Source organism: Staurois parvus, unplaced genomic scaffold (genome assembly GCF_062004578.1).
Source record: "Staurois parvus isolate SC_StPar_1 unplaced genomic scaffold, SC_StPar_1.0 ptg000402l, whole genome shotgun sequence".
Taxonomy (NCBI): domain Eukaryota; kingdom Metazoa; phylum Chordata; class Amphibia; order Anura; family Ranidae; genus Staurois; species Staurois parvus.
Genome location: NW_028318198.1, coordinates 8932130 through 8950818, shown reverse-complemented (window position 1 = coordinate 8950818; position 18689 = coordinate 8932130). Strand labels below are relative to the sequence as shown.

The 18689-nt window shown below is 38.2% G+C and overlaps 1 protein-coding gene across 8 annotated transcripts in view; it reads right to left on the bottom strand.

Annotated features, from left to right (window-relative positions):
• NTNG1 (netrin G1) overlaps window positions 1–18689 on the bottom strand; it is a 379145-nt gene that overhangs the window by 58415 nt on the left and 302041 nt on the right. For 6 of the 8 annotated variants that reach the window (XM_089686609.1, XM_089686611.1, XM_089686610.1 and 3 more), the window contains one exon: window positions 10089–10148. The exons of the other annotated variants lie outside the window; for them this stretch is intronic. In XM_089686609.1, coding sequence (XP_089542735.1) covers window positions 10089–10148 — 60 coding nt within the window. The remainder of the gene's footprint in view (window positions 1–10088; window positions 10149–18689) is intronic. 8 annotated transcript variants of the gene reach the window in all.

Sequence of the window (18689 nt, the reverse complement as noted above, 5' to 3'; positions counted from 1 at the left end):
TTTCTATTGATTAGGATGTGGTTACCGTACTGAAAGTTACAAAACATGCTTCAGAAGTGTTCCCAGGTAGATTATAAAAGTATGTGGGAAATGTGGTTTTATATTCAAATTTAAAAAGTCTTAATTTTCAATACTCAATTTTAGTTCATTGGGATTTCTCTATACTATCGGTTTCCTATACTATGTGTTGTTGAAATGAAGCTCCAGACATATTTTATAGTACGTGTGGGAGAGTTAGAACCTATCTTAGATGTTTATCACTGTCTATTTCCTTATTGAGCAAATTTCATCTCACTTCCTTTGTGGTCACCAGAACAGGGACTGATTTAGATACATTCCCTCACTTCATGTATTATTGAGGGATTGAGGTGGAAAGGGACACAACAATAAAAACCCACTGATGTTTTATGCTTCCCCACTCTATGTAAAAAATGGTTCTAGGGGCAATGCCACTTTTACCTTCTTTTGATAACAATGCCATCTTAAATCAGTGCAATACCAGTTTAAGTGCAAGTTGCTCAAAATCTGGTCAAAATACTAAAATCTGTTTTCGTAATGCTATTATAAGTTCTTAAAAGTCAAGTGACTAAAACAACAGCTGTATGTAGTCTCTCTGTAATCACTACAAAACCTTATAAACAGGTAGTGAAAGGTAATCCATATGAAAGCATTAAATGTGAACTCCCAAAAAATAGCTAAGTACACATATGTAATAATGGAGTTGGGTTACCTGCTCTATCTGTTTTACCTTCCCTATATACCTGATCTACACAGCTCTATCTTGTAGTGCAGCCTTGTTTGACCAGGGGGGTGGGGGGGACTTGATATTTCTTTGAGGTTATTCAGTAATATTAACAGGTCTCCTTCCCACTCCCACCCCATGGTTTGACAGTGACAGGAGAAGCAACAGACAGATGATCTCATCTGTCAGTTTATTGGCTTCTTGTAGTGCTTCTATGTCCTCCAGTTTGAGCTATACTGTACAGAGACTGCAAGTAGCTGATACCAAGCCAAATGAAGGTACTTGTATTGCTTACATTTAGAGAAATACATTTAATAATGTGTTAATGAGTACAGATTTGTATGTAGCTGTCTTTTATATTTGCCTGGAGTTTACCTATAAATGTACATTGTAAACTGTATAATGAAGTTAAAACTATTAGATCATATCATCAATTTCCCAAATGATCATAGTTTTGGCCACCATTTACATGGGAAGAAAGTATCCTCAGATCAGCACCTTCACTAAACTGTAAACAGATAACAAAAGTCCTAATGGTAAAACAGGTGGACAAAATAACGCTATGGAAGACATTTGCATGAAACAATTATTTACAGAGCTTCAAGCTTTTCAAAACACACAGAGCTCACTTCATGGTCACTAGTGTAGCTGGACAGGTAAGCAGAGAAGTTTATCATTAAAAAGGATTTCACTCAAATACAAATCACTAACGATAATTACATTGAATGAGCTTGGATTGTAGTATGTGTACATCGATTGCAAGAGCAAGGCAAACCATGTAAAAAGCTACTGATCCATTCACTAGTACTAGTGACCTATGAGAATGCAAACTCACATAGAAAACAAATTCATACAGCGTTACAGATATGTCAGATTTTATATCACCATCTAGGAACTTGAACTGTACTGTTCTACGATAAGAAATGATGGAAGGTAACAAAGGTTCTATTATCTTTGGTGTCCGTTTATGAACCAGCGGTAATAGATCGCTGCTCAGTTCTCCACCATTCTCGGAGAACACAGTTCTCCTGTGAATGCCTTTTATGAACGAAGGGAGAACGGTCTCCAAACGCTGGAAAACGGCTGATTTTACTATAATCTCCTGAGATTACAGTAAAAGATCAGTTTACTAAACAGAGGTAAATTATCACTGCTTAGTTTGCGGTCCCTCCGATTCTCCAGCTCTGGGCTGGAGAATCTGGAGGGAGAACACAGATCTCCAGTGAAGGGCTGAACATGTTCTCTGCTGATCTCCTGAGTGTCATAAACTGTGAATGACCAGAGAATAGCTGCGATCGTCTGAATCGCAGCTATTCTCTGTGTCATAAACAGACACCTTTGTTTCTAAATCTTAAAGAAGAGAGATGAATATAAGACCAATGGGCCACAGCAACAGTGGTTGGTAATCAGGAATTCTTCCACTGCCGAACTGTAGGATAATCATGTCAGGCTGTTCCATCAGTCAAAAAAGAATATTTCTAAAAGTACCAGTTACTTGGGTTAGGTTGTATTAGTATAGTGTTATGTTGGTCATACACGTAACGGTCTGCTAATAGAATGTCTCAAGCACTCTCACAGCTGTCATGAATAAGCAACATAATTTGTGTAATAAATTTACTTCCTATAATCTCCATCTCCATCTAATGGCCACAATGCCATATTTTCCTGATTGGGGTATTTCAGGAAAATGTTGCATTATGGCCACTAAATGATGGCTTTGGGAAGTAAACATATCACACAAATGGTGATTACTAACAGCTATATGAATAGGACATTTGCACACTGAATATTTCATAATATGGGCAGCACAGTGGCCATATGGTTAGCATTTCCTCCTGGCAGTACTAGGGCCTTTGGTTTGAATCCCAACCACTGCACCACCTGCCTTGAGTTTGCATGTTCTCCCTCTGCCTGCATGGGTTTCCTTCAGGTACTCCAGTTTCCTCCCACACTCCAAAGACATGCTGGTAGGTTAACTGGATCCTGTCTAAATTGACCCTAGTATATGAATGTATGAATATAAGGTAGGGACCTTAGATTGAACACCCCTTGAGGGTTAGGGACTGATGTGAATGTACAATATATATGTAAAGCGCTGCATAAATTGACAGAGCTATATAAGTACCTGTAATAAATTACTAATAAAATAAATAAGCAGACCCCTTGACATGTATATATAGCCAAAACTTCCTTTTTTTGATAGCGTACAGTAGGGAAGGTTTTGTTGATGTCTGTGGCTCTGCTGAATGGAATCACCCTCTTAATTTGCTCTGGTGACCATTGTCACTAGGACATAGTAAGAAGAATACCCTTTTAGAAACTGGGACTATTGTAAACAGCACAGATCTCTCTCTGGTGGGCTGGGATGTGCCAGCGCATCCCTTAGTAAACACCACACAGCACACACATAATAACACTCCCTGGCACACAGTTAACCCTTTGATCACCCCTACTGCTTTTTATTAGCACTGACCACTGTATTAGTGTCACTGGAGATGTCAGTGGCAGTTAGTCGGTTCCCACCCAGTGTCAGTGTCAGAATTGCCACCATACTATCACAGTACCGCTATAAGTTGTTGAAAATTCCAGTATCAATTCCATTATTTGTAGACGCTATAATTTTCACGCAAACCAATTAATATACACTTATTGTTTTGTTATTTTTTACCAAAGACATTGAGCAGAATACATTTTGGCCTAAACTTATGAAGAAATGTTATTTTTGTATATTTATGTTATATAGTTAAAAGTGAAAAAAAAATGTTTTTCAAAGTTTTCGGTCTTTTTTAGTTTATAGCACAAAAAATAAAAAATCCAGTGGTGATCAAATACCACCAAAAGAAAGCTTTATTTGTGTGGAAAAATGCTATAAATTTAATTTGTGCACAGTATTGCATGATTGCTCAACTGTCAGTTAAAGTAGCACAGCGCCGTATGGCAAAAAATGGCCTGGTCAAGGAGGGTGGCAAATCTTCCAGAGGGCAAGTAAATATCAAAACTTTATTGATACAAAACATTAAAATTAAAGAGGCATAAAAACAAATAGCAGATACAAAATGCATATACTGTACATCTCTCGCAATTAGGAGTACATTTTGAAGAATTTAAATCCATTATATGAAGAGCCTTATGGCACCTGACGTGTTTCGGAATATAATGGATCCAAGTTCTTCTAAAAGGGACTCCTAAGTGTGAAAGATGTACCGTATTTTTCGCTCCATAAGACGCACTTTTTTCCCCCCAAAAAAAGGGGGGAAAATGTCAGTGGGTCTTATGGAGCGAATATAAAGCGGCCGGTCCGGTATTTCTGCCACCACCATGTCAGAATACCGGGTCGGCCGCTCAGCTGTTCTCTCCTGCAAGGCCTTACCTGTTCCTCGCTCCAGCGCTGCACAGTCTTCCCGCGCTGGCTTCTCTGACAGCCGGGTGCCCAGTGCGCATGCGCTGCGCTTTGTGAATGGTCCAGTGTTTTCTGGGACACATGACAGGTCCCAGAAGGCGCCGGGCCATTCACAAAGCGCAGCGCTTCTCGCCCATGCGCAGTGGGCACCCGGCTGTCACAGAAGCCGGCGCGGTTAGAAGAGGGAAAGACAACGCCGCAGAAGTGGGAGCGGGTACCTGTCAAATTCAGGTATCCGCTCCCCCTCCCTCCCCAAAGGTCAGCAGTCTCTGGTCATCCCCTGCACTGTCTGCAGTCTCTAGTCATCCCCTATACTGTCTGCAGTCTCTGGTTATTCCCTGCACTGTCTGCAGTCTCTGGTCATCTGTACTGTGTCCCTGGTATTTTCCCTGTACTATGTCCACAGTCTCTGGTCATCTCCTGTAATATGTCCGCAGTCTCTGGTCATCTCCTGTACTATGTCCGCAGTCTCTGGTCATCTCCTGTACTGTGTCCGCAGTCTCTGGTCATCTCCTGTACTGTGTCCGCAGTCTCTGATCATCTCCTGTACTGTGTCCGCAGTCTCTGGTCATCTCCTGTACTGTGTCCACAGTCTCTGGTCATCTCCTGTACTGTGTCCGCAGTCTCTGGTCATCTCCTGTACTGTGTCCGCAGTCTCTGGTCATCTCCTGTACTATGTCCGCAGTCTCTGGTCATCTCCTGTACTGTATCCGCAGCCTCTGGTCATTCCCTGTACTGTGTCCGCAGTCTCTGGTCATCTCCTGTACTGTGTCCGCAGTCTCTGACTGTCTCCTCTAGTTTGTCTGCAGTCTCTGACCATCCCTGTACTGTGTCCGCAGTCTCTGGTCATCTCCTGTACTGTGTCCGCAGTCTCTGGTCATCTCCTGTACTATGTCCGCAGTCTCTGGTCATCTCCTGTAGTATGTCCGCAGTCTCTGGTTATCTCCTGTAGTACGTCCGCTGTCTCTGGTCATCTCCTGTACTGTGTCTGCAGTCTCTGGTCATCTCCTGTACTGTGTCCGCAGTCTCTGGTTATCTCCTGTAGTATGTCCGCAGTCTCCGGTCATCTCCTGTAGTGTGTCTGCAGTCTCCGGTCATCTCCTGTACTGTGTCTGCAGTCTCTGGTCATCCCCTGTAGTATGTCCGCAGTCTCTGGTCACCCCCTGTAGTATGTTCGCAGTCTCTGGTCATCTCCTGTAGTATGTCCGCAGTCTCTGGTCATCTCCTGTAGTGTGTCCGCAGTCTCTGGTCATCTCCTGTACTGTGTCCGCAGTCTCTGGTCATCTCCTGTACTGTGTCCGCAGTCTCTGGTCATTCCCTGTACTATGTCTGCAGTCCATTGGTTCAGAATATTTTTTTTTCTTGTTTTTCGCCTCTAAAACCTAGGTGCGTCTTATGGTCAGGTGCGTCTTATGGAGCGAAAAATACGGTATATGCATTTTGTAGCCACTATTTGTTTTTCTGCTACTTTAATTATAATGTTTCAATGTACCAATAAAGGGTTTGATATTTGTTATATTAAGGCTTACACAATGTACTTCCTACAATAGTCCCAGTTTCTATGGGGGTATCTTTCTTACCATATGTTGTGAGAATGACGGCAGTCACGCAGGACTTACCATATCTTTTGTCTATTGTCACTAGGACAAGAAGGGATAGAAAGTCAAATCCTAAACAGTTATTACCACAACAAGAGTAAATCTTCCATTGATGAGACATGGGCATAAAAAAAATAAACTGAAGGCATTTTAACTCTTCCTTACTCTGTCCAAAGTTGGAAAAAAAGTTTGGGCTATGCATACTTACAATCTGATAGTTTGATGTAAAGATTGTATTGATGAGGGTATTGTATCTTTCACAAACTGATTTCAATAGATGGGCAATTTGATTAATGATTATTTTCATTTAAAAAGAATGATCAGTCCCCATGGAAAATCCTGTGAAATTGACCAGACAAGCTGCTTATTGCTGTTTTGAGCCACTTTGCTTTTGAAGAAAAGATGTAAAAGTACTGAATCTGTGATGGCTAGACTGTTTATGGTGTATGACAGCATTAGGGCTAAAATCCTGTTTTAGCCAAATTTTAATAGGTATACCTTTACAAATGAATTTAGTGGGCACAGTCTACATATCTTTTAAAGCTAGCATGTTAACTCTGCTCCCTACTGACAGAAAATATCCTTTCTACTGCAATCAGTGGGGGGTATTTACTAAAACTGGAGTGTGCAAAATATGGTACAGCTCTGCATAGAAACTAATCAGCTTCCAGGTTTTATTGCAAAATCGTAAGTGAACAAGCTGAAGTTAGAAGCTGATTGGCTACCATATACAGCTGCAACAGATTCTGAGTACACCAGTTTTAGTAAATCTACCCCACTACCTCATAGACAACTCACCTATAACAAGGCTAATGTGAATTTGTATTCAGTTTTAAAATTTTAAAAGTGCTGCCTAAGTGCTAATACTAAGTGCTAGTGCTGTTATTTCATTAATCTGAAAAATCTTTCTGTGACCTTCTTTAGCTTAGTTTTGCTTTTAAGGCGTGACTTTTGCTGACTTCCTGGCTTCACTACTTACCCACACCTTTGTCCAATAGCACTAGCTTCGTTGCCTCTAAGGGCAATGATTGGTGAGAAAAAATGGCAGTTGATGGACCTTAGCACTGAATTGAAAGTAAAAACAGATCAGAGAGACTACAAACAAGAATATTCTGGCTATTGAAGGTATCTGCTCTGATCTATTACTGTATATAAAGTTATAGGTATTTTATAGAGTAGAAGCTTACGTTAATACTCAAAGGGTCTTCCTTAACAACACATTAACCTCTGGTCCTTGTCTATTTGTAAGCTAACATAGGGAGGTCCCCTCCTTACTCTCCATTAAACTCCTGTTGTTGTTCTACTGTTGTTTACATTTGGAAACACATATACATTCTCATTTCATGCTGCAGTGCAAAGGGAATGGATAACACGCAAAGCAGAATTGTTCACAGCAAAAAGGCATATTTCTATTTATGGCAGATAATGAAAGATAACATCTGACTGGTTACTAAAGAACACTGTGCTTTGAATTTAAGTATTGCCTTTCAATTACTAAATAAGACCATTAGTCTGTCTAAACTGATACAAATTATAAAGAAAAGGTAGTAGTATGATCCTTGACAGCAGTTAAAAGAATTGCGAGATGCAAGGGTCGAGATCAGAGGACCATTTTTTATTTATTTCTGTTTTTGTTGTAGGCAACAATGTTTTAAATTTAGTTTTTTTTTTAGTAGAACGTACACTCAAAAGCACAACTGGGATACAAAGAAATTAACCTCTTGCCCGCCGCAGTATAGCAGAATTACAGCTACAGGGTGGCAGGGTTGTGCAAAATCACGCATATATACGTGATTTGCATTCCTGTGTAGGGGAGCATGCGCATACGCACTGCCCTACCCATACCGATATTGGTGGCAAGGGATGTCAATCACTGGGTCCCGGCCGGCGATTCCTGGCTGGCACTTGGTGATCGTCGAGGAAAGCTCACAGGGAAGAGACCTGTGTGTAAACAACATAGGTCTCTCTCCTGTCAGCAAGAACATGCTGCTTTGTATTTCTCTGCACAGCAGAGAAATACAAGCAGCATGTTTCTGTAGCAAAACACACCCAGCACATAATGTAAAACAAACAAAGCACACAGTTAACCCTCTGATTACCCCAGATGTTAACCCCTTCCTGCCCAGTGTCATTAGTACAGTGTCAGTGCTTTTTATTAGCACTGATCAATGATTAGTGTCACTGGAGATGTCAGTGGCAGTTAGTCAGTTCCCACCCAGTGCTAGAATGCCTGCTGCAGCCCCGTTATAAGTCGCTGATTGCCGCCATTACTAGTATAAAAAAAAACGCAGTTTGTAGACGCTATAACGCTCATGTAAACCAATTAATTTACATGTATTGGGATTCTTTTTAGCAAACACATGTAGCAGAATACATTTTGGACTAAATTTATGAAGGAATTTGATTTTTTAATTTTTTTATTGGATATGTTTTATAGCAAAAGGTTAAAAATATAGTTTTTTTTTCAAAATTGTCAGTCTTTTTTTGATTATAGAGCAAAAAAAATAAAATGATGAGGTTATCAAATACCACCAAAAGAAAGACCTCTTTGTGGGAAAAAAGAACATAAATTTAATTTATGTACAGCACTGCATGACCACGCAAATGTCAGTTAAAATAACGCAGCACCGTATTGCAAAAAATGGCCTGGTCAGGAGGGGGGGGGGGGGGGATAAATTCTCAGGAGGGCAAGTGGTTAGAGAAATCCTCATGACCTTTTCTAGGGTTTTTTTTGCAAGTCTGTATCAATTTTCCTGTTATATCAATACATTCTAGATGCTTTAAAAAGGGAATTTTCATTTTGCAATGGAATTTCCCCTCAGTTTAGTGGTGAAAATATACTTTTCAAAATATACCCAATTATGCACCAGGTAAATATAAAAGAACACAGTTGTTTTGCTTACACTAGATGATGAAAATGAGCAGTGCTTTACCTCATTCACCAAGCTATGGCAAAAATCCCCCCCCCCCCCCCAGTAGATCCACGCCATGTTTGTTACATGGATGACATACAAATAAAAGTGTATCGCTATGGATGATTACATGGATGAGTCATCATAAAAGGAAACTCCCACGTTGGTGGTTTGTAACTGTAACTGGCAAATTCTACTTTACAAATAGTAAGAGCAGAAATAATTTGCTCTAAAAGCAAATCTATTAAATAGGGCAAACAAGCAATAGTATTCTAAACTTATAGCAGCCAACACATATATAGAAAAAGCTAGTATGCACATGATAGGGCCAGTGCTGATCCTTGTTTTTGTATTTAATAAAAGCCCAATTATCTATTTTGATCATACCACAAAAATAGAATTTAAAGAAAGGATAGGTATAAGATACTTGTGTGATCAAGTATAAAAGAAACTGTTAAAAGTATTCAAAAAGGCACAGAAATTTATGTTACCAAATATGTGTTCTCATCTAGAAAGCAGTCTAAATTAATATAGCAGATTAGATCTTAAAACTCAATCAGCAGTAGGCATATTATGTTACTTTGTATTTGTCAGTCATACTAAACATGCAAGCTCCCCATGGTGCCGATATTACCATCTGTAACATTTTTATATAGATTAAATTTCCTTATTATCCTACTAAACAGTTTAGCTCATCCAAAAATTATATTTCAGCTTTGGGTGAATGATGGCAGGTTGAATCACTCAATGGTATCTTAAACGCATAGGACTATGGTGATATGTACCATCAGGAATATAAAATCCCCCAATAAAATAAACAGTTTTAAACTAGACCTTTGTTTTAAGAAGGCACCGTTGTACTTTCATTGTCTTCTGTTATCTCTTGAGGAAAACACAACTTCTTGTTCCACTATCCCTGCTGTGGCCATAATAGGACACCATATTTTCTTTGCTAAAATCTTTATAATGCCGTTTTACATTGTAGATCAAGCAGGCAACTGTGGTTAGTGCCATACTGACTGCAGATTAGGTATTTCTTCAGATCTTTTAAAGAAAAACTTGCCAAAGATAACTCAGAACTTAAATATCACCCATGAGTAGAAATAACTTTTTTTGTCAGCTTTTTGCAACAGCCTAAAATGTCTTATTGGAATACAGTAGCCATGTGTTGTAGCAATGTTTCTCCTCTGTACTGTAAATATACTATATGATGGTTTTGAGCAACCTGTGACTTCCCAGCATCCATACAAATACATGTTTCTATTTGCTGGTGCAAATGTCCTTTTGTAATTTTAGAACTTTTGAACTGCCGCAAGAGACGTTATAATTATGTTAAAATTCTCCTCAAAATTGTGCATTTTATTGGGTGGAATAAAATCTGTTAAATCTGTATGCAACACAAACCAGAGCCACTGTATGAATGGAGGGATTCCTACCTCTCTTGTGACTCGAAACACGAGCAGGTGGCACTGTAGAGTGGGCTACTTTGGGAAAAACTGGACAGACAAGGAAGGAAAAAAAATAAAATTAGAAAAGAAAAACGAAATGAAGATGTAAGCAAAACAGAAAATAAGTAACAATAGATGTACAAAGATTGATGCACAACTGTGAGTACATTAAAATAAAATATTAGAGGTGATTAGGCACTAAATCCTAGAGGGGCAGTAAATGGAACAAATAATAAACTGGTGAACCATTAGCCCAAGCAAATAAAAAAATTAATAGATTATGTAAGAGGATTTAAAAAAATTGAATCATATGTTCAGACTCTTGTAAAAATACCCTTTTAAAATGGTTATGGTCATTGCATTTATTGGTCTCTAAAACATTAATAAAGTAAATACACTAAACATCTGAGTTAATACTGAGTCAACTATTGTTAATAATTTGAGTTTATTATCATTATACTGTAATTGGTCAACTATGCATAATTAGGCAATGTTACGAGTGTGCACAGTAAATTATAGCTACTGGTAACTGTGTAACTTGCTAGATAGGATTTTAATTTTAACTTTGGTCATAGATCATAAGGTTTGCCAATCAAGAAGAAAGTGCAATTGAAAAAGTACCCACTTTAGAGGTGCAGGGGCATATGCTCCAACATGACCCCCACTGGTAGGTACGAACATTGTGCACTGTTCTACACTCACTCTAGGTTAGTTAACACATTGTTTGCTTCATGACCAGGAGCAAAATGCTTAGTACTCACTTTCCTGAGTGGGTCATAGTGGACGTTGTGTAATAGCTAATAATGATAATATTGTACGCATTATCTGAACTTTGGTGCATCCTAAAATATTCTGTTTTTCGTTAGACAATGCAGAATCATACAGGTCTTCTTCATTGCTGGAAATCTCCATATTGCCAATAATATGGCTTTCTAGAGGTCTCAACCCTGCCTAAATGGGTGCAGACATTGCAGCTTTTCTTTTAATTCCAAGAATTCCCTAGGTGATTATCATGAAAATGTATTCTCATTTCTGAAAAAGCTTGTGAATTTCCATAGTGACACGAATAGTAATTTTGTCAGAAAACAAACATATTGCAATGCAGGTAGGTCACCTAGTGTGGATTGTTTTTTACAGGTATGCTGAAAACCCTGATCTTTAGGGAGCTTAACAGCGGAAGCTCAGATTGCATATACAACTAATAAATCAGACAAATGGCCCACCCTTTTTCTCCAGTTCTGTATGATCAAGTACAGTTTTAGTTAGAGAGAAACAATCCTAAATGTCACTGAAGGCAAAACTTTTTCTTTCATTTTGATAGGGTAAAGAGGGGTTATAAGTCTTGTAAGTTTTTTTTGCCATCTGTGTCCCTTTTGGGGAGTTTTCTCTTCCATTTCTGACCATAACCAAAACAAGAAGTGAGAGGAAATTCCTCCAAAGTGAAGGAATTTCACGGTGTCACCAGGGTCACCAGAACTAGTGTCCCCATTGGAAGATTTCCCCTCTAATCCTGTTTTGATGCCAAACTAAAATTTGGGATTTTCTTTTGCTTTTTTGCTACCAGTAAACAGGACAAATAGAGAGGGTGAATCTTCCTAATAGAGGCACAGACAGCTGCAAAAAGCTTGGCAGATGTTCTAATCCCTCTCCACTCAATCCAAAACTAAAAAAATGAAAGATTATATTTATAGTTTAAAAATAATAAAACTTATATCCAGCTAGATAGTGATAAATGAGTTAAATGACTTTCCTATATATATATATAAAAAAAAATGCTCCAGGTCCCCTGCAATGCTAGCCACACCTGAATGTTTAGTCACTATGGTCACGTGTCATCTCTCCCTTTAGCAGAGATCATGGAACCACTAGAACAGACATTTGTGAAAAGCAAAGGAGGGAGACAGAAGCAGCAATTTTTGGGAAAGGTTTTTAGAATTTCTGTTGCTCTTTATTTATCCATCCAGGTTATCATTTTTTAAATTTAACTTCAAAGTATTGGTCCACTTTAAGCCATTAACATGCTATATATACAAACTATCCTATTACACAATAATGACAACAGACTACATTATATCACAAGCTAGTTGGTTTACCATTATTGTTATCTTGCATTTTATCTTAAAGATTCACATTTTACATGTGCAAAAGCCAAACGCAGGAAAATATGATATACTAAAGTATTTTCTCTAAAGCTAAAAGACATTTGAGATGGCATGGATATTATTAACATCAGCACTTTTGACCTAATAGCTACACGTATATTGAAATTAAATAGTTCATTGAAAATTTAAAATCGTGATCAGATAATGACTTGTAAATACAAGCCCTCTCATGTTAGGGATCCATAAAATTAATTTGTAAGGCGATATACTTTAAATAACCTATAGCAGAAAGTAGAAAGATGATGTCATAAAACTAATGATCTGTGTCCCACAGAAGAAGCTCTATTAACACACGGATAATGAGTGACAGCTCCTCCAGGGATAATAAAGGATAGTGAAATGGTTTTTCCCTATTCCCTCCTTCTGCTGCTTTACCTATTTCTCCCACCACCTTGTATGTGAGTGTTTGAATCATTGCTTGTGAAGACTCTAAAGTCCTCTGCTCTCATTCTGCGCACAGCCTTTGCTAATCCATGCAATTAAGGCCAGTGATTCAGCCGCGTTTTGTTCTGTTACGGCTATAGTGCAGAGACCCAGACACAATAATTTGGAGCAGATGAACGAGATAATTGCATTTATTTGCTATCTATGAATCTAGGTCAGGACCTGACCTAGCAGCTTCCACAGGCTGGAGTTTTAGTTCTTGAGTTATAAATCTTAAGAGAGTTTTTTCACTGTATTTTTTGAGATTACTAATCTCACCTCATATTCACTGGTGCCCCATTAAGGTATGATAGCGGAGGATATTGGACCCACCAAGTTTGTTTTTAAGTATTTTCTTAATAAATAAAATCATAATTATTCTAACCCAGTGCTTATTTTATGATACCTGAGTGAAAGCAGCAAAACCTGAAACCATCATCTCAGTTCTTATACATCCAGCTCAAACATAATGCTACTAATCCAATGCAAAATGTTAAACAGGATCCCATAACATTGCCTCATAATTAAAAAAAAATAAAAATTATGAGTTCCACATACTAAGCGTATGGAAACCAAAGTTTCTTGTGATATTTTAATTTAGTTCAGTTAATTAGAAAGATAAAAATATTCTTCAATGAGGGTGAGGGCAAGGCCCTAACAGCTGTCACTTTTGGTACTGTCTCAGTTGCAATAGAATTATCCACAACAATATAGGAGTTTTAGCATGTGAATATATCGTTTTTTTCATTTTGAGAAGTGGCACTGTATTACTTCTCTGTTATAACAAACACAGCGGAAATTATATATTGACAATTTTGTATTTTAAAGGAAATAGGTATAGTATGAAATCATAAACACCTTAGGATAAAAAAGAAAAGAAAACAAGCACACTATAATGGCCCACATTACTGAATGTAATGCTAATGTATTAAACAGCATGACAATAGTGAATAGGATTAATCTAACTTTACTAGACACTTAAAAGATGTTCACCTTTGGGAACATGTTACATGTTCCATCCATTTTTAGGGTGGAACATGTAATGTGTTCCCTCTCCAGAAGCCTCTTCACTCCATATAGAGATAGCTAGCGGTGGATCCTCTTCCCCCGCTAGCTGTCACTATTAAAAAAAAAGAGGATCCCATAACATTGCCTCATAATGAAAAAACAAAATATGTATGAATTCCACATACTAAGCATATGAAAACCAAAGTTTCTTGTGATATTTTAATTCAGTCCAGTTAATTATAAAGATAAAAATATTCTTCCATGAGGGAGAGGGCAAGGCCTTAACAGCTGTTACTGTTATTCATTCATATAATCATTCAAAAAATTCTGTGAATGGAAAACTGCAAGTACCAACAGCCCTTGCAGCTGTGGGCTTGTAGTTCTCACTGCACTACCATGGAACTGTTGAGTGCCGTGGTAGTCCATTGTCTCCTTTAAGTGTGTATCTGCCTGCCTGTATGAGCAGACAGATACACTGACAGGTCTGCAATCCTAGGCTCCAAGTAAAACAAAAAAAATAAATGCACATTATTATGCACATTATTATTATTACATTACTGTAATTATTAATTATATAATTATTATTACTATTTACCTGCATTTAACTTTTTTTTTTTAAAGGTGAACTTATCCTTTAAAATGCTTCTAAAATAGTCATTAAAAAGTGTTCCCTGCAAAGAAGATAGTTTAATTTTACCTATGGTAAAATGTGAAATAAAATAATGAATTCCACATTGTTTTTCAATTATTTATAGCCTACTCCTTTTAATCTGAATGAAATTGAAGTTTGGAAAATTACTTTGTGACAAGATTTTAACTTTCTTGAATTCTTTGACACATATTCATTATTCCCTGTGAGTAGGCACTGCAGTGTCACACATTTCAAAGATCCAGCCTTCTGAACTACAGAGATGCTGAGAGGCGGTATTTCAGGAGGCGGAATCAGTACAGGGAACACTGCTTGCACATAGCAAGGTACCATGGGATATGTAGTCCTTAGAGATTGAAAGTAAACAACAGAGGAGAAAAGCTGAAAATCATGCAGGAAATCCAGGAAGTTGTGGAAAGAGATGACCAGCAGACAGGCAGCATTCACAACATGAAAGGAAATTTTATCAGGTAAGCTTGTATTGGATTGTCAAATATAACTATTGTTTGTATTGCTATTACAATGCTGATGTTAGAAAGTATAGATGTACTCTGTGACCATAGATATCCTTTAATACCTCCCTATCCTGCTGCCTGATCTCTGCTTTAATGAGAGGCTACTGCCTGAAGAATATCAGGAATATCAAATTCTTTGTACCCTGCTTCACTCAGTGGATCTGCCTCTACATCACGAAAGGACATAGTAGTCCCGGTAGACTGGTAAAATAAATCATTGAGTGCAGCAGGAGATTAGGAAATTTACACACTTGGAAGTGTCAGATTCTGAAATTTCCTCAGGCAGAGATAATCCCCTTTCACGCTCCAATTGGGTTTGCCTGTCAGTTTTTCTGGCAGACCCAATTGGACCCTCCATTTACATCTAAGGAGCGGTGGGTGTGAATGGACTTGTGTCTATTTATACCAACCTACCTCCAATCTGATCTGGTCCACTAAAAAAAGGAAAGTGATCTGTTCCCCTTCGTCCTGGTAGATTGGAATGCAGTCAGGTTTATATAGACAGCCAGTGGAACAGAGCGGGCTCGGTCTGTGACTACTCTGCATAAACTGAGCAGGCACCTGTCATCCACCAGCTCTGCTCTGATCAGTGGGGGATCAGTGGACAGATCCCCCGCTGATCATAGCGGAGCCCACCCCATATGAAAGGGGCCATTGCAAGTGGTATGAGTGGTAAGTAGAATTATTTTTGTAGGCAACACATATAAAAAAACATTCATTGTAAAGTAAACGTATCACAGAAAGATGATGGTTAGGGATAACAGATTGTGGTAATCTTGTTTTTATTTATTAAGGTTATGGGCTACTTTGTAAGGGTGATGTTAAGCCCCACTTCTTGAATCAACTAAGCATTCCTAAACCATACCAGCTAAAACCCATTCATAGAGCAATTTCTCCTATTTTGAAAATGACCACTGTATGAGGATACTTACTGCACTGCCTTCAGAGTCATTGATATAGTTTGTTTCCAATGACTGTATGACATTTTAAAAAAAAACTAAAATATTTGACTCCCTAAACCAGGGACAATCCTTACTTTTCTAGGTTTTTCCCTTTGATGCCACTTTCTATTTCAAGATTTTTTTTAGCAAGAGAATAATTTACAGTTAAACGGGGTGAAGTATAACACAAGATAAAACAATGTTTTTACTGATCTTTCTAGATGAGCCCTAGTGTGAAAAGCCTGATGATTCTGGCAACAACCCCTCTTGTGAAACATAAAGCTCATGGATATTGTCACTTCGACACAGTTGAAGTGCAAAGTGTTAGCTTTGCATTACTTATCCATGACTATAGTTCTGCATTAATTTAGACTAAAGGATTAAGGCCTCATTCATACAAGCTTACTATGGGGTACACCCATAAGAGGGCCTTGTTTATCTGCATGGAAATGCACAGGTGTCCCATTCATCCCTGTGCTTGCAGTCCTATTCATATCAACTGGGGCACTCCAGCTGTAAAAGCCCACCAAATATGGATCAGGAGCTGCTAATCAAATGACTTCAATTATGGTGGCCTCTATTCTTCCTTAGAAATTATCCGTGTTTTTACAATTTTTTCTGCTCCATTTGTTTTGAATCAGCTCCTGTTTGGATAAACATATTAAAAAAACCTTCCTATTGGTTATTATGACTTGCTGTATAAAACCGTTTTTTATGGTACATTACTGGATAAGGACTTGAGAATGCCAGTTATTATTTAGTCCACGTATAGCGATAAGCAGAAAACCCATATCCAGCTACCAGCATTGTAGTGATAAATGCTGCTATCTGATTGGTTTCTCCAAGCTGTATTGCGTCACTGCCATTTCCACTGTGCCTTTGTCCTTTAAAACTGTCATGAAACCTATTATTAGAAAGCATCCACTTATTCAGTAAAAATAATGAAAATGTACAATGGCAGCAAAAAAAAAAAAATCATTAGCTTTCAACCAGCTTTCATTTCTACAAACGGTGTTGGGTTTTCATGACCCCTCATTGCACCAAAAACTCACTTAGCTCACTTAACCAAACAAAGCTGGAGATGATGAGAAGACAAGAATTTCTTGTATATAATGGAATCTCTTGGTACTCAGCAGCTCAAAATTCATAAAAGAGCTGCGGGGTTTTACAATTCTCTAGTACATCTCTTGGGATTATCAGAGCAGCTCACAACTTGGTGCTCCTTTTTTCATTTTTGCTTTATCAGGTGAAGTCATTTGAAAAGGAACTATAAATCTCTTTTTTTGCCATATGGAAGATACTTGTGTACTCAAACAAGTTGCACATCTTTACTGGCATTGCTTGGTCATTTGTATATTTGTGCTAGTTCAATTAAATCAGTAACATGGAAGTTAAAATTCATAGCTTATTGGTTATACAATTTGAAGTTTCATAACAGAAAATGTAGTATATTTCATTTTACAAATTCTTGGCACATTCATTTTCTTTTTTTTTTGCCATTTTTCCTTTATTTTCACCTAGTGATCTGGCCAGTAAGTCTGCTATTTTTCAATTTATACCTTATACCAGACCAAACTGTTCAGCTAACGTAGGAGGCTGAGACAAAAATTTCACACTGACAGGGGTGCTTCCAATGGTTGGCTTTTATCCATCCATGTAAGACTTTTATCCCAAAAGTATAAAAATGACTGTTGCTGTAACTGCATCAAAAGCTGGAATTTGCCTTTAATTCGTTAATCAAGCCCATCCAAATCTGCTACTGCCTCTAATCCTAGTTTGATAATGCTGATGTCCAAAGGTTGCTCTTCCAGTGGAGTGGAGACATCCTAATATATGAAGTGTGTTACTGGATAAATCACCAGTGGAGGGAAAAAAGCCTAAAAAACAAAGGCAGCCACCACATTTAAAGTCATATTAAAGGTTATGTTTTAAAAATAATAAACATATCATATTTACCTGCTTTGTACAATGGTTTTGCACAGAGGTGCCCCGTTCCTTCTCTTCTTGGGCCCCCCACTGGTGATCCTGGCCCTGCCCCCACTCTCTCCTTACTGGCTTTGATTGACAGCAGCGGGAGCAATTGGCTTGGTTGTTGCGCTGTATCTCAGTCAACAAGGAGGGAGAGACCTGGGAGAGCCTCTGCTCTAGAGCACATCGCTGGATCGAGATGGGGCCTAGATAAGTATTTAGGGTGGCTGTGGGGGGAGCTACACACTGAAGGTTTTTACTTTCATGTATAGAAGGCATGAAGGTAAAAAAAACCTTCAGCCTTCAGAACCACTTTAAGGTAAGCTGCTGTATATATCATTTTCGATTTTGGGTTTAGCACCATTTTCAGGTTAGGCAAAATACCTGGTATTTCCAGGAATTAGTTATTATGTGACACTCCTCTGCCTATTTTTAAGCAATGGGTCCATGAGCAGCGATTTATCAGGCCAAAGTGCTGTTCCATGGGACAAGGAGAAGCTTTCTGAATCTTGTGAAAACATTACTTTTCAGAGCACAGGGAGAGTAAGCAGCTGAGCATAGAGAGGGTAAGTAAAGGCACAAACCTTGGATTCTTATAAAGTGAAACTAATACCTTGCCTAGTATACGCTAAAAATAGGTAAATTTAAGATTTAAATTAAGGTTATGTTTAAGAATATGTTCAGGTTAGGTATGGATTAGGTTCTCAAGTTAAACTATTAATTTTAGGTTAAGTTTAGGGATATGTTTAGGTGGAAGCATTGCATTACTTTTAATGGTTGCAGTAAATAACTTCTTGTGTGACACAAAATATTCTCAGTCTGTGTATTTTATTTTTGGACTCTCAAAATACTTGGTACTTAAATGATTTCACCCAACACAATATATCAAAATCACTGTGCCCAAGACTGATAGACTGCCAACT